The sequence below is a fragment of the Somniosus microcephalus genome, chromosome 18 (genome assembly GCF_052327205.1).
Source record: "Somniosus microcephalus isolate GS21.2 chromosome 18, FLI_Smic_1.0, whole genome shotgun sequence".
Taxonomy (NCBI): domain Eukaryota; kingdom Metazoa; phylum Chordata; class Chondrichthyes; order Squaliformes; family Somniosidae; genus Somniosus; species Somniosus microcephalus.
Genome location: NC_141004.1, coordinates 46,675,485 through 46,689,419, shown reverse-complemented (window position 1 = coordinate 46,689,419; position 13,935 = coordinate 46,675,485). Strand labels below are relative to the sequence as shown.

The window sequence follows — 13,935 nt, the reverse complement described above, 5'->3', positions numbered from 1 at the left end:
CAAATAATGACTTTACAACATCTTGTATATCTATAGTGCTTCTCATGTATAGAATGAAGACTATAAGTGTTTTACAGAGCAAAGGAAAAGAGTGGATGCTGAACAAAAAGGAAAAGTGAAAAACACGAAATTATTGAACCAAAAGCAATGAAAAGAAAAAAGCCTTGCATTTCTATAGTGCCTTTCACGACCACCTGACATCTCAAAGCGCTTTACAGCCAATGAAGTACTTTTGAAATGGAGTCACTGTTGTAATGTGGGAAACACGGCAGCCAATTTGCACACAGCAAGGTCCCACAAACAGCAATGTGACAATGACCAGATAATCTGTTTTTGTTATGTTGGTTGAGAGATAAATATTGGCCAGGACACTGGGGATAATGCCCCTGCTCTTCTTTGAAGTAGTGCCATGGGATCTTTTACATCCACCTGAGAGAGCAGACGGGGCCTCGGTTTAACGTCTCATCCGAAATACGGCACCTCCGACAGTGCAGCACTCCTTCAGTGCTGCACTGGAGTGTCACTCTATCTTTATGTGCTCAAGTCTCTGGAATGGTCAAAAAGGAGGGATTTTAGGAGATCTGCAGAGAAGGAGGTAGTAAGGTAGAAGGGTTTGGAAGCAGTGCTCCAGAAGACAGGATCGTAATGGCTGCTCCTGTCGGTGATGCCAAATATTAAGTGTAGGCCACGATTGGAATAGCAGGAAGTACAGTGAAAAAGAAGCTGAGGTTAGGTAGGGTGAAGCTTTGAGGGATTTGAAAGTAAGGCCAAGGTTCTTAAAGTCAATTTGTTACGGAGTGGAGAGACGGTGGAGCCTAGCAAGGACAGTGGTGATTGGAGTGAGGGACTTTGTGTGGATCAGAACAGGACTGCAGCATTCTGAATGAGGGTAGAGGCTGGCTAGTAGACAATTTAAGGAAATTCAAGGTCATAAATCTATGGATTAGTTTCTGGTCGAGGGAGAGAGATAACAGTGGAGGCAGTTGGCATTGGGAAGGTAGTAAAAAGCAGTCTTAGTAACTGAACTGATGCGGGGGAAGGATATTCTGCAGATGATCGAGCATTACATCTAAGTTCCACACCTCCGTACATAGCCTGAGGCGGTGGTAACGGGGGAGCTTAACGAAGTTGAGGCCAAAGGATTGTAGGTGCCAGTGATGTCAAAGAAGAGGCTTTGGTTTTGCTGACTTCAAGCTGTCGGAAAGTTTGACTCATTCACGCCTTAATCTCAACCAGGCAATTGTAGAGTGCAGCAATAGCCTTGGGATCAATGTAGGAGGCCGACAAATAAAGCTGCGCGTCATCAGCATACATTTGGAAGTTGGCATCACGCTTCTGGGTGATATTGCCGAGCAGCAGCATAGAATGATGAAGAGGAAAGGACCAGGGATTCAGGGTAAAACCCCTTTCTCACAGCTTTAAAGTACTGTTTCAGTAATGCCTTTGACTAAACTTGTCAAATATAGCATTCAATGATTAAGATCATGTTGCTCTGTAATATTGTTAAATCTCCGAGATGTAATGAGATAAATAGAAGCACTGAAGGTTTTCTGACTATGGGCCGCTTCACGGGATGAGCAGCAAAGGCTTAAATTTAAAACCAATTGAAAGTGCTTCAATAAAGTAATTTAGGGGTAATTTTAACCTAACTCGTCCGACAGGAAACTGATGGGATCAGGTCGAACGCCAGTTTCACACCCCACTTGATTTTAATGAAGTGTAAAATCGTGTGGGGTGTAAAGTCCGACCCCATCAGTTTCCCGGAAGTTGGGTTAGGTTAAATATACTCCCTTCGTGTGAGCACCAGAAGCAATCAAAAGTTTGTTGCCATACAGAAAGGAAGATTCAAAATTAATGAGCAGTGGCAGCTGGAACTCTGTGAACTGATGAAATAACTGTAGACTTCCTGGCCTGGACTTTCTTTTATTGTCGTGTGTCTGCTATAAGTTCATGGTGGAGGATTCTTGGCCAGTGGAAGGCCTACATGTCCTCTGTGACCCCCATTCCCATTTATTTTCCTGCGGCTGATTAATTATATATTCAGGATGGGCTCTCAGTGCAACTCGTGCTCCTCTGTGGAAACCTGCCTTAGAGTCCGAGGGAGATTAACTGCTGCTGCAGCACATTATTTGAGGCAGCTCCTTAAAGGGACAGACCAACAACTGGGAATAATTGAGCAGAGTCCACTAAAAAAAACTGTGAGGGGCAGTGGTCGGAAGAAGAGGAGCTTTTGCCCCCCCCACAGACACGTGTAACCGGGGCGTAAAGTAAATACCCGTTGTAAAAGATCGAGGAAACTTGGGCGCAAGTGTGTTGTGCACATAAGCACGTTATGCCTGAGTTTCCTTGCTCTTTTGCCCCCCACCTATCGATCCCTGCTCCCAAACGCATCTCCGCTCATTATGATGGCTCACCAATCTCCTGGGTTGAGGCCCAGCTCAAAGGTTCCACTGATGCTACACTGAGCTGATCACTAAAAGGGATGTTGTAGTGGTCATCAAACGTTTCTGTGTGTGGGACACCCCTGCAATAGTGACACGCTCCCAGGTGCCCAGTCCTACTGTTGGAAAGCAAGCGACAACCACTGACAGGAAAGCTTTGTTGTCATCGCAGCAGACAATTTTGTAAGTTGCAATAGAAGTAACTTGCTAGCGAGTCAAAAAATGGAGAAGCCTGATGGACCTCCTGGGGACTTCTAGGACTGGATTTTACCAGCCCTGAGGAGGTGGGTTTGGAGGCGCGACTGCTGGGAAAGTCAAAAAGAATGGGAGGGGGTCCCAAACCCGCTCCCAACCCGCCTCCATACAATCTTCCCGGGAGTCGGGTCCCCAATTTGCACAGGGACCCGACTCCTAGCGGCGGGAAGAGGATTATAGCCACTTAACTGCCTGTTAAGGGGTAGTTAACAGGCAGTTAAGAGGCTTTTCCCAATTTTTAGACTGCTGCTGAGGGCTATCCGACATTGGGGAACCCCACCAGAGTAAAGGAGGCATGCTGTGGGTCTGTTGTCATGTTGGTGTTTGGATGACAGCTGCAGAAGTGGTGTGAAGGATGCAAAGTGACAATGGTTAGTATCAGAGGTAAGGAAAGTAATTTTTAATGTGTTTAGATGTTTCTGCAGGTGACAAGCTGTGAAGTGTTTGTGTAGCTTCATCTCATCGGGAGAAGTGACAGATGGCTTCTGCAATCTTAGCTGCAGTTGCCATCTGTTTTATCCTAAGGAGATAGTAATTGGAGAGCCTCGGTGCAGGGGCTCACCTGTGTACAGTGATTGTGAGTGTTTGACAGCACCTCAGTGCTGTCAAATCACCTGTCAAACAAGTGTGGTGTATATGCCTTTAAGAAAACCAGCAGATGAAGCGTCATCAACTGACATCATCTGACACTGGCTTTCCCTTAATTGGCCGGCAAGCCCGCAGGGTGGGCTTAACAAGGCCAATCAGGGCAAAATAGCGTCTGTTCATCAGCTGTCGCTGGGGGGTGGGACTAGAACCTGGAAAGCAGCAGTCCCGCCCCCAACTCGTCTCGGTAAGTAAAACCCAGCCCTTAAGTGTCTGGGGACGACCTGCCTCATTTTGTTTTGTTTTCCCCACAACCCGTCAGTACAGAGGGATATTGATGATACCAACTGAGCTGCACAGCTGAGGGGAAGAAGTCACCAGCACGAGAGTCAGCAGGCTATTTTACCATGGAGGTAATCACAGACAAGTCGGATCCTATCCTTGCCTTGAGATCCATACGTGTGCTTGCAACAGCAATCAGCAGCAGGGAGCTGGCTAATTTTTCTCCTCTTTGACACAGGCGCTAATTTGTAGTGCCTCTACTTTTGCTGTGGATGATACCATCAAATTGAGCACAGAGTGGGAGTCAAACATGGTCTGCATGGTTTGGCTATTCACTAGGCAACTTCACTGAGCCTTCAGAGGGGCGGCAGAATGTTTATCGGGCTCATGATTTGAATGTATAAGTTGTGTTGGAGCTTCAGCTGATAGCAGGTGTTATTAGGAGACATTATTGCAACAGATCCCTGCTCCCAAACGCATCTCAGCTCATTATAATGGCTCACCAATCCTCCGGGTGGAGGTTCAGCTCACAGGTTCCACTGAAGCTACACTGAGCTGACCACTAAAAGAGATATTGTTGTGGTCATCAAAGCTTTTTGTGTGCGGGACCCCCCTGTTATAAGACGATCATGATCACCATTTTTCTGCTATAAGAAGGTTCTGCTATATTCTTTTCCATAGATATTTTCATCTGCTTTAGTGTTCAAAAAACATATTTTCAATCCATTATGTTGACTGAAATTGTTCTCTACCGACAGTAATGTTCCAAAGTGATTCTTTTGGCTGCTGGGTCATTCCATTCTTACCTTTCCTGAAGGCGGCTTTGTTTCATTGATTTGAATGATGAGGAGAAAGTTGACGACGGGTCCATGTTCTCTCTCGCAGGTTGGCCTTGACAGCTCACAGTCGGTACCGGAATGGAAGCTAGCTCAGACTGTACCATGCTGTGCACACTGAATATACCTCAGGACAAGGCAGGCAGGGGCTGAGGCTACCCGCTGGCTCCACAATGTCCTGGCTGGGTTGGATGCAAAGGCTCGCTTAAATGGTAATTCATCTGTAAATTGTAAAAATAGAAAAATTGATTGTGGTGTAAAGCACCGTATGGCCCTCATAAAATTCAAAGTAAGTTTACAGTTTAGCCTGTAGAGTCTTGAATTCCATTTACAACTTTGAAGAGATCTATATACGTGCAATTATATATCAGATTTTTAAAATATAAAATTTAGAATGGGTATTATAAATATGATCTGAGAATTGCACAAGTCAACAAAAACTTCTTGCATGCTAATCACTAAATATAGATATTGAAACAAACATCTATCATAATTCTTACAGTTAATATAAACACTTGAGATGTTTACTGTCATTTATTGACCGGACTAATACTTGAAAGGTCTACTAGCCAAAAAATAAGCTTAAAAGCAATAAATTTACATTCTCCTGGCGAAGAGACTCGAGGTGTTTGGCGCCTTCCCGGATGCTTCTCCTCCACTTTGTGCGGTCTTGGGCCAGGGATTCCCAGGTGTCGGTGGGGATGTTACACTTTTTCAAGGAGGCTTTGAGGGTGTCCTTGAAGCGTTTCCTCTGCCCACCTGGGGCTCTCTTGCCGTGCCGGAGCTCCGAGTAGAGCGCTTGTTTTGGGAGTCTCGTATCGGGCAAGTGGACAATGTGACCCATCCATCGGAGCTGATTGAGTGTGGTCAATGCTTCGATGCAGATCCTGAAGCCCAGGGGGAAACTTTTGGTCTATTCAGGATTTCAGCATTTTATTGTGGCAGATCGAATAGGCATTGGTCATTTGAGACATTGGTACTTCTTCTTCTTTTGCCCCCCGATTATCAAAATCTACAACAAGGCCTTGGACAACATGGACCACATTCCATACCTCGGGAGCCTACTGTCAACAAGGGCAGACGTCGACGACAAAGTCCAACACCGCCTTCAGTGTGCCAGCGCAGCCTTCGGTCACCTGAGGAGGAGAGTGTTTGAAGACTAGGACCTCAAATCCAGCACTAAGCTCATGGTCTACAGAGCAGCAGTGATACCCGCCCTGCTGTATGCCTCAGAGACATGGACCATGTACAGCAGGCACCTCAAAGCACTGGAGAGGTACAAGCATCGCTGCCTCTGCAAGATCCTGCAAATCCATTGGCAGGATAGGCGCACCAACGTCAGTGTTCTTGCTCAGGCCAACATCCCCAGCATCGAAGCATTGACCACACTCAATCAGCTCCGATGGATGGGTCACATTGTCCACTTGCCCGATACGAGACTCCCAAAACAAGCGCTCTACTCGGAGCTCCGGCACAGCAAGAGAGCCCCAGGTGGGCAGAGGAAATGCTTCAAGGACACCCTCAAAGCCTCCTTGAAAAAGTGTAACATCCCCACCGACACCTGGGAATCCCTGGCCCAAGACCGCACAAAGTGGAGAAGAAGCATCCGGGAAGGCGCCGAACACCTCGAGTCTCTTCGCCGGGAGCAAGCGGAAGCCAAGCGCAGGCAGCGCAAGGAGCACACATCAACCCAAGCACCCCACCCACCCGCCCCTTCAACCACCGTCTGCCCCACCTGTGACAGAGACTGTAGGTCCCGCATTGGACTCATCAGTCACCTGAGAACTCATTTTTAATGTGAAAGCGTCATCCTCGGTTCCAAGGGACTGCCTAAGAAGAAGACCGAGGATGACTTGCTTCCACACTAAAAATGAGTTCTCAGGTGACTGATGAGTCCAATGAGGGACCTACAGTCTCTGTCACAGGCGGGGCAGACGGTGGTTGAAGAGGCGGGTGGGTGGGGTGCTTGGGTTGACGTGCGTACTAATGTACTAATGTTATTTAAAGCTACTGTAATTAACCAAACTTTTCGTACAGCTTTTCACTACTGCATTGATAGATTTATATTGCCTTAGTTTTATCAAGTATCATTTTGATCTTCATAATCATTTCACATTGGATTTTGACTAGTAATTGTATTAGGCCAGGTAATTAAAAGTTAAGAACTATTCATGGCATAATAGATCTCACTGTAGCTTGCTCTATGTTGAGCCAAGAGTCGGCACAGCTGGATTGTATAAAAAGAATTGAGTTAATTGATGATATTTATTCATTTTATACAGAGGTGGAAAGAGGTGGAGAACACAGCTACTATTTACTTAGTGATATAGTTGAAAGCAGCGCAATTTCCATATCCTTTATCGAGCCTCGCTGAGAATGACTTTGTAGTGCATCAAGTACAGTTTGTGCTCGATTCATGTTGAATGGAGATTGAATTAAAATTAGAAGAACAAACCTTTCATTTCTACAGTTGAACTTTTTTACGCAAATACATTATTTTTTCCAAGAGCAAAAATGTCAGCAGTCAAGATGGTTAAGAATGTATTTCTGAAATTTACTGGATGAATAATAATTGATGAAGTAACAGAGACTTTGAGTTAAAGCTGAGGAATTTGTTATTCCCCCCTCCCCCGAGTTTTCTCCTCTTGCCTTGTCCTCTCCTGAAAGCACGAGCACCTTGCTACACGATAGCAAAATACTGCGGATGCTGGAAATCCGAAATAACAACAGAAAATGCTGGAAAAACTCAGCAGGCCAGGGCAGCATCAGTGGAGAGAGAAACAGGGTTAACGTTTCAGGTCGATGACCTTTCGTCAGAACTGGAAAAAAGCAGGAAAAGGAATAGATTTTAAAGCAAGTTTAGGGGCTGGGAAAAGGGGGAGGGGATGAAGGAACAAAAGGGAAGGTCTGTGATAGGATAGAAAGCAGGAGAGATTGAGAGACATTGAGAGACATTAAGAGATATTCAAGGCGAGAGGAGGTGGTAATGGGACAGGTTAAGGAATAAAGGATGGCTGTAGATGAGGTGTGAATCGCGCTGGCAGAATGAAGGACAGCTGCCATGTGGGAGGGAAGAAAAAAAGGGGAAACAAAAGTGTGGATAAAAAAATAATAAAAAATGTATATATATGTGATAGGGGCCGAGGTTATGATCTGAAATTGTTGAACTCTACCTTACTACAGTACAGTTCCCTGGACAGCATTTACTACTTGGTGCTTCACCCACGTATCAGACCTTCATAGTGAATATTGGCAGGCTAATTGAAAACCGGGTGAGGGGTGGGGGAATCACAGTTCAAGCCCCCACACACACATCCCAATTCTGGTAGGGGTTTCAGTAGCAATCAGGAGCCCTGGTTAGTTTTCCTACATACATTGTAATATCACAGGCATATTAGTGTGTGGTTAAGAGGCTTTTCTATGTTGTAGTATGACACACAGATTAGTGTGCAGGCGATAGGCTTTTCTAAGTTGTAGTATGAAGCACATATTAGTTTGTGAGCAATGGGTGTTTCTACCTATGTTGTAGTACAATGCACAGATTGGAGTGTGGGTAATGGACCTTTCTGTGTATATTGTAGTATGAGGCACAGATTACAATAACAACAACAACAGCAACTTGTATTTATATAGGGCCTTTAACATAGTAAAACGTCCCAAGGCGCTTCACAGGAGTACTAAAAGATACCGAGCCACATAAGGAGAAATTAGGGCAGGTGACCAAAAGCTTGGTCGAAGAGATAGGTTTTAAGGAGCATCTTAAAGGAGGAAAGAGAGGTAGCGAGGCGGAGAGGTTTAAGCAGAGAATTCCAGAGCTTAGAGCCTAGGCAACAAAGGCACAGCCACCAATGGTTGAGTGATTATAATCAGGGATGCTCAAGAAGGCAGAATTAGAGGAGCACAGATATCTCAGGGGGTTGCGGGGCTGAAGGAGATTACAGAGATAGGGAGGGGCGAGGCCATGGAGAGATTTGAAAACAAGGATGAGAATTTTGAAATTGAGGTGTTGCTTAACCAGGAGCCAGTAAACACAGGGGTGCGAGTTAGGACACGGGCAGCAGAGTTTAGGATGACCTCAAGTTTACGTAGGGTAGAATGTGGAAGGGCATTTAAATTGGTTTAGTGAAAAAAGGCTGCAACATCACTTTATTACTGAGCAACATACAGGATTTGAATTTTAATTGGTATCTTGCAAGAAAATGTTATAAGGCATTGCAGCTTAGAAATTCTGATGTGCGTGAAAAAAAATGTGCAGTGTATGAAGTTGCTTGTGTATTTGTATATCTATACAGTTTATTGATGTCAAACAATGCAATAAGGATTCTTGTTAAGCTGTATATTTTTCAATTCAGATATTACCTGTTGTGTAAAGAAAATGAGTATAGAGCAAAAAGAGCAATGGAATAACACTTCATTAAAGCATTTGGCCTGAAGGATTATACCGATACAACAGTTACCGCAGTACAGGTGATGGAAATGTTCCTGCAGGGTTTTAAACCAAATTCAGTATCTGGTATCTTTATGTAAACTAGATACATTGTATGTAATAATGTAGTTTATGGATGTAACAGATTTCCTCATCTAACAGATGATGGTTATTAAAAACATTGCACGGAATTTTCAACTTACGGCAGGTGTGTGAAACAGGCGATAGAGGGTTGGGTTGGATGTATAATGTGCGGCTGATCCACTATTGCCTGTTGTACAGCCCTGCCAAAGTTGGACATTCCACCCCACACCTATTTAAAAGCCAGCACTGCTGTGTACATCACATGTCTGATACAAGTAAAATACTGTGGGTCACTTTAACAGAAGGCACACGACTGCCGTATCTCTGAAACAAATAGATATCGATTCCTCCATTACTAGCATCCCTTGGCACTGCTTCCGAATAAGAACATGGTAACCTGACAAAAGTCAAGGACATGAAAAGGCCATCAAAGTTCATCTTTCTACAACTCTAACTCTCCCATTATTGCATTCAGTTACATCTTGAGCCTCTCTTAATATGTTTGGTTTAATTAGCACGACAGATTATTCTAAACCCTTACCCCTCTTCTTCCTTTTACACCTGTTTTAAAGTTACATTTTATTGAATTGATGTCCTCTGCTCCCACCTTCCTGGCTTAATTTGAAGTAACGTATAGTTATATCTATTCCATTTAATATTGTATATATTTCAGTGAGGTTGCCCCAAATGTCCGCTTCACACTATACAGCACGACTTCTCAAATACTTTCTCATTGCTTCTCCCCTTTACACTTGGGATGGGTCTTCCCTGAGCATGGTATAGAATATGGTAAGTTTATAGAAGAATGGGAAGCGAGCAGAAGCTATTCAGTTAACAAGAATGTACAACCGAAAGAATTTCGTCTCAAAGGGAAAATACAATGAAAGTAAATAGATTTTGGATTTAACATGCCTGTTTCCCGAATAAAATATTCCGCACTTGCTTAAAAGGAGTTGACTGCACTAGAAGTAAAACTGTCTTCGCAAGACATGCAATTCTCCTGTGCTTATGGCAATTTTTGTGAATGCTTGCTAGTTTTACCAACAGGAAGCTCATTTGAATTTCAGTTTACCATTGTATAGTCCTCAGTTTTGCAGCCTCATTAGTTGGAAGCTAAATTATTGTAAGTCATTGATCATATTGTAGAATATCTTCATGACAGATAAATTGTCCACAATGATCACTTATTTAATAGAAGTTACTTTCTGTTTCTTTATAATGATAATAGATTCAATTTAACTTTCAATTAATGTAATTTTAAATACAATTTTTAATGCATCTATCATCATGGACCCTAGGCACTTCAGTTATGAGAGTAATATTGGTCAAAAGCTGCATTGCATATACTATCTTATAGAGGTAATCTGCTGTTAAATTGCAACTAAAGTGAAAATAGAGAGAACAACCCATAAACTGATCCATGTGGCACTCCCTCACTGGTCTTGTGTTTGGTATAAAGGCCACAGATATGCTTAACCTATTTTCAGAAAAAACTAGTTCTATCAGACAGCTAAAATAATTTAATGACAGCACATTTCATTTAATGACAAGACAGATCTACTTTTCTCTTTAGGCACATAGTTAAAAAGAGCTGTACTTTTAAACTCATTCTTAAATTCTGGTTCATTCATTTTTAGCTTCACTATTTATGAATCTAAGAACTACCACCTCAGTACACTATACTGCTTTGAAATGATGCCAAACAGTTTAAATATTTGAATAAACATTTTTTCAAGACACTCAACAAATGGCAATGCAATATTATATTTGTGTCCGTTTTTCAATTTATGTCGGATTAATCTTATTTTATCTTAATATATATAATGTATTTAACCATTTTCCTGTCACTGGTACAAAGCAGAGTACAGAAGCAGGTATAAAACTGCCATTTGTGCTACTGTACATCATTTTAATCAAAGAGCACCAGAAAATACCTCAAAAAGTTACTTACCAACAACAGAAATACATTTAAAATGTATGCAGGGCAGTATCACACCACCATGGCAGCAGCTGACTGTTGCTCAGATTGTGTCCATGAAGTTTGTTTCTAAAAGTGCAGAGAGCACATAGTAGAATGAGGTAGAAAAAGGGCAGGAACAGGCATGTATTTTAAACAGTTTCACAATTCCGTCGACATACTTCAAACTGCAATGCTGGCAGGAGCAGTCAAATTGGACTTTGAAAACCAGTTGAACCGCACAACTTCTCAAGTTAAAACCCATTTAAGGCAAAGCCAATTTCTGCCGCCCCCCCCCGCCTCCCACCGCCCCCTGTGTTTTCTGTTTGCTTTTCCAATTCTTTACTCACCTAAAGTAAAAGCTAAAATATCCAGCAGAGGCTTTGTGTTTCTTTCTCTTTCTCTCTCTCTCTCTCTCTCTCTCTCTGTCTATGGTAATCCCTGCCTATAATGCTGCATTTTCCTGAATGCTCAGGAAGCTGCTTATCAGCAGAGAGGTTCTTCTTGCTGTTCACTGCTGCTTCCTCCCACACCACCTACACTCGGGCCTACGCACTTTCATCATCCTACTTCACTTGCAAGCTGAAAAGGTGAAACAAAAGGTCGTATTAAATGTACATGACAAAAAAAAAGAGAAAATTGGGTAATACAATCTAATAAGTCTATTTTAGGATGTTGGAACATTTTGAATGCTCGTGCGAACCAGTTGCCAAATGCATTTGCTTTACAGATTTATTAGTTTAGTTAAAAAACACACACATACACATCAAAGCCCCAGGTTAGCTGATTCAGAAACATTTAATTTAAAGTGTAAGTTTCCTCTTTCAGTTTTCCAAATATTTAATCTATTTACAGCAATGCTTAAGCATTAATTACAATGCTTAAGAATATTTCTGGTACTTGCGACATGTCTTTGTACCATTTAACCAGTGTGCAGCATATAGATAAAGAATGATGACTAGCAGTTTAACTCGTAATGCTTTTCCTTTTTGAGGGAAAATATATGAACCCCCGGAGTCGAGTCGAAGTCTGCATTACCGTAGAAATATTTACATTGCAAATCTTGCTTAATATTTAACTCACTTGGTTAAATCAATATGTACGTCATATGACTGGGAATGAGGAAGTGAGTTTCATGCTTTATTTTGAAAGAAAAAATTAACATGTGATTTTTTTTAAATTAGAGTGATCTAAATCACCTTTGTAGTCTTCCCATCAGTCCCCTGCCATTGTTCAGAGTGTGTGATTTTCTTCTTTCTTCCATTTCATTAACAGAATGAAAGCACATAGTCACATTATTGCAGTCTGAATCAGCATAAGCCTTACTAAGTTTCATTGCTACTACTTAGTAAACATGTTTGATCTACAATGGAACAAAGATTTGGGGGTTCTGAGACTTCAAAGCACATCAGAATGTAATTGCTGGCACTTAACCTGATATGGTCATGACTGCAATACATTTAATTGGTTTAGAATTTGTGACAGATAAGGAAGTACAGTAAATCCTGCTCTACTGATGAGCTAGTTAATTGGCTGTCTGCCAATAAAGGGCACTTGTTGCTTTTCCCCTTTTTAATTGCTATCTGAGATGATTGACTGCTTCTGACCACCTTGACACTGCTGCCTGGTATCGCTGATTCACCTGTCCGGGTTGGGATGAGCTTTATCAGTTCTTAGCTGGGCCCCTAGGTGCAGCTTCTTGTGAAAGTTTTATTTTATTTGTTCCTGGGATGTGGGCGTCGCTGGCAAGGCCAGCATTTATTGCCCATCCCTAATTGCCCTTGAGAAGGTGGTGGTGAGCCACCTTCTTGAACCGCTGCAGTCCATGTGGTGAAGGTACTCCCACAGTGCTGTTAGGGAGGGAGTTCCAGGATTTTGACCCAGCGACGATGAAGGATCGGCGATATACTTCCAAGTCAGGATGGTGTGTGACTTGGAGGGGAACGTGGAGGTGGTGGTGTTCCCATGCGCCTGCTGCCCTTGTCCTTCTAGGTGGAAGAGGTCGCGGGTTTGGGAGGTGCTGCCGAAGGAGCCTTGGCGAGTTGCTGCAGTGGAAGTGGAAGAATTCTCCTGAGGGGAAGGGAGGGGAGGGTAGAGGAGAGGTGAAGCGTGAAGGAAAGGGAAGGAAGACACTAATCAACTCATCCTACTTCAACCACGTCTTCTGTTGGTCAATCATAGAATGATTGACAACTGAGTCGTGGACAGGTTTGTGTTCCAGACCAATCCTTGAGAGGAAAAAATGAGCAAGGCAGTCATTTAATTAAATGAACCATAATTTCACTGCATACAACGATTATCCTAGGTCATCATCATGGCACTAAAATTGTCCAACAGACAAAAATATCTTCCAAGTACAACTCCTGTGGTGTCCAATAATACTAAAGATGTGATGTTATTTATTCAGAGCAAAACATTTCTGCCATATGCTTGATTCTATTTTGTCACTAAACATTAGTTTTTCAAAACAAACCGTCTTAACAACTAAATCCACCGCATTTTGAATCTAAGAAGTGCTTGCTGTTGTTTGTTTCTTGATGCTTCTGAGATGGCAGCCAGGCCAAATAAGCCATCTCTGTAATAAAAGAAAGTAAGACTTGCATTTATATAGCGCCTTTCACGACCACCAGACGTCTCAAAGCGCTTTACAGCCAATGAAGTACTTTTGGAGTGTAGTCACTGGTGTAATGTGGGAAACGCGGCAGCCAATATGCGCACAGCAAGCTCCCACAAACAGCAATGTGATAATGACCAGATAATCTGTTTTTGTTATGTTGATTGAGGGATAAATATTGGCCAGGATACTGGGGATAACTCCCCTGCTCTTCTTCGAAATAGTGTCATGGGATCGTTTACGTCCACCTGAGAGAGCAGACGGGGCCTCGGTTGAACATCTCATCCGAAAGATGGCACCTCCGACAGTGCAGCACTCCCTCAGCACTGCACTAGTGTCCTGGAGGTGCGGGAGATAGTATTTTTTATATAACACCGATGTGCTTTATGGCTAATGTTTGTTTCAATCTCTTGTACTTGATCTTGGTAATGGAGTTAAGAATAGCTTAATCTCGA

At 42.9% G+C, this 13,935-nt stretch overlaps 1 protein-coding gene across 2 annotated transcripts in view; it reads right to left on the bottom strand.

The window, feature by feature from the left end:
- The window catches only part of LOC147105251 (receptor-type tyrosine-protein phosphatase R-like), a 130,302-nt gene extending 118,555 nt beyond the window's left edge, over positions 1 to 11,747 (bottom strand). Inside the window, exons 1-3 of one of the 2 annotated variants that reach the window (XM_086011417.1) lie at positions 11,217 to 11,747; positions 10,861 to 10,956; positions 4,370 to 4,620 (exon numbers count right to left, since the gene is read on the bottom strand). In XM_086011417.1, the coding sequence (XP_085867543.1) occupies positions 4,370 to 4,506 (137 nt within the window). In that variant the 5' untranslated portion in view covers positions 4,507 to 4,620; positions 10,861 to 10,956; positions 11,217 to 11,747. The remainder of the gene's footprint in view (positions 1 to 4,369; positions 4,621 to 10,860; positions 10,957 to 11,216) is intronic. The other variant, XM_086011416.1, reaches the window with a different exon arrangement.
- Positions 11,748 to 13,935: the final 2,188 nt, after the last annotated feature.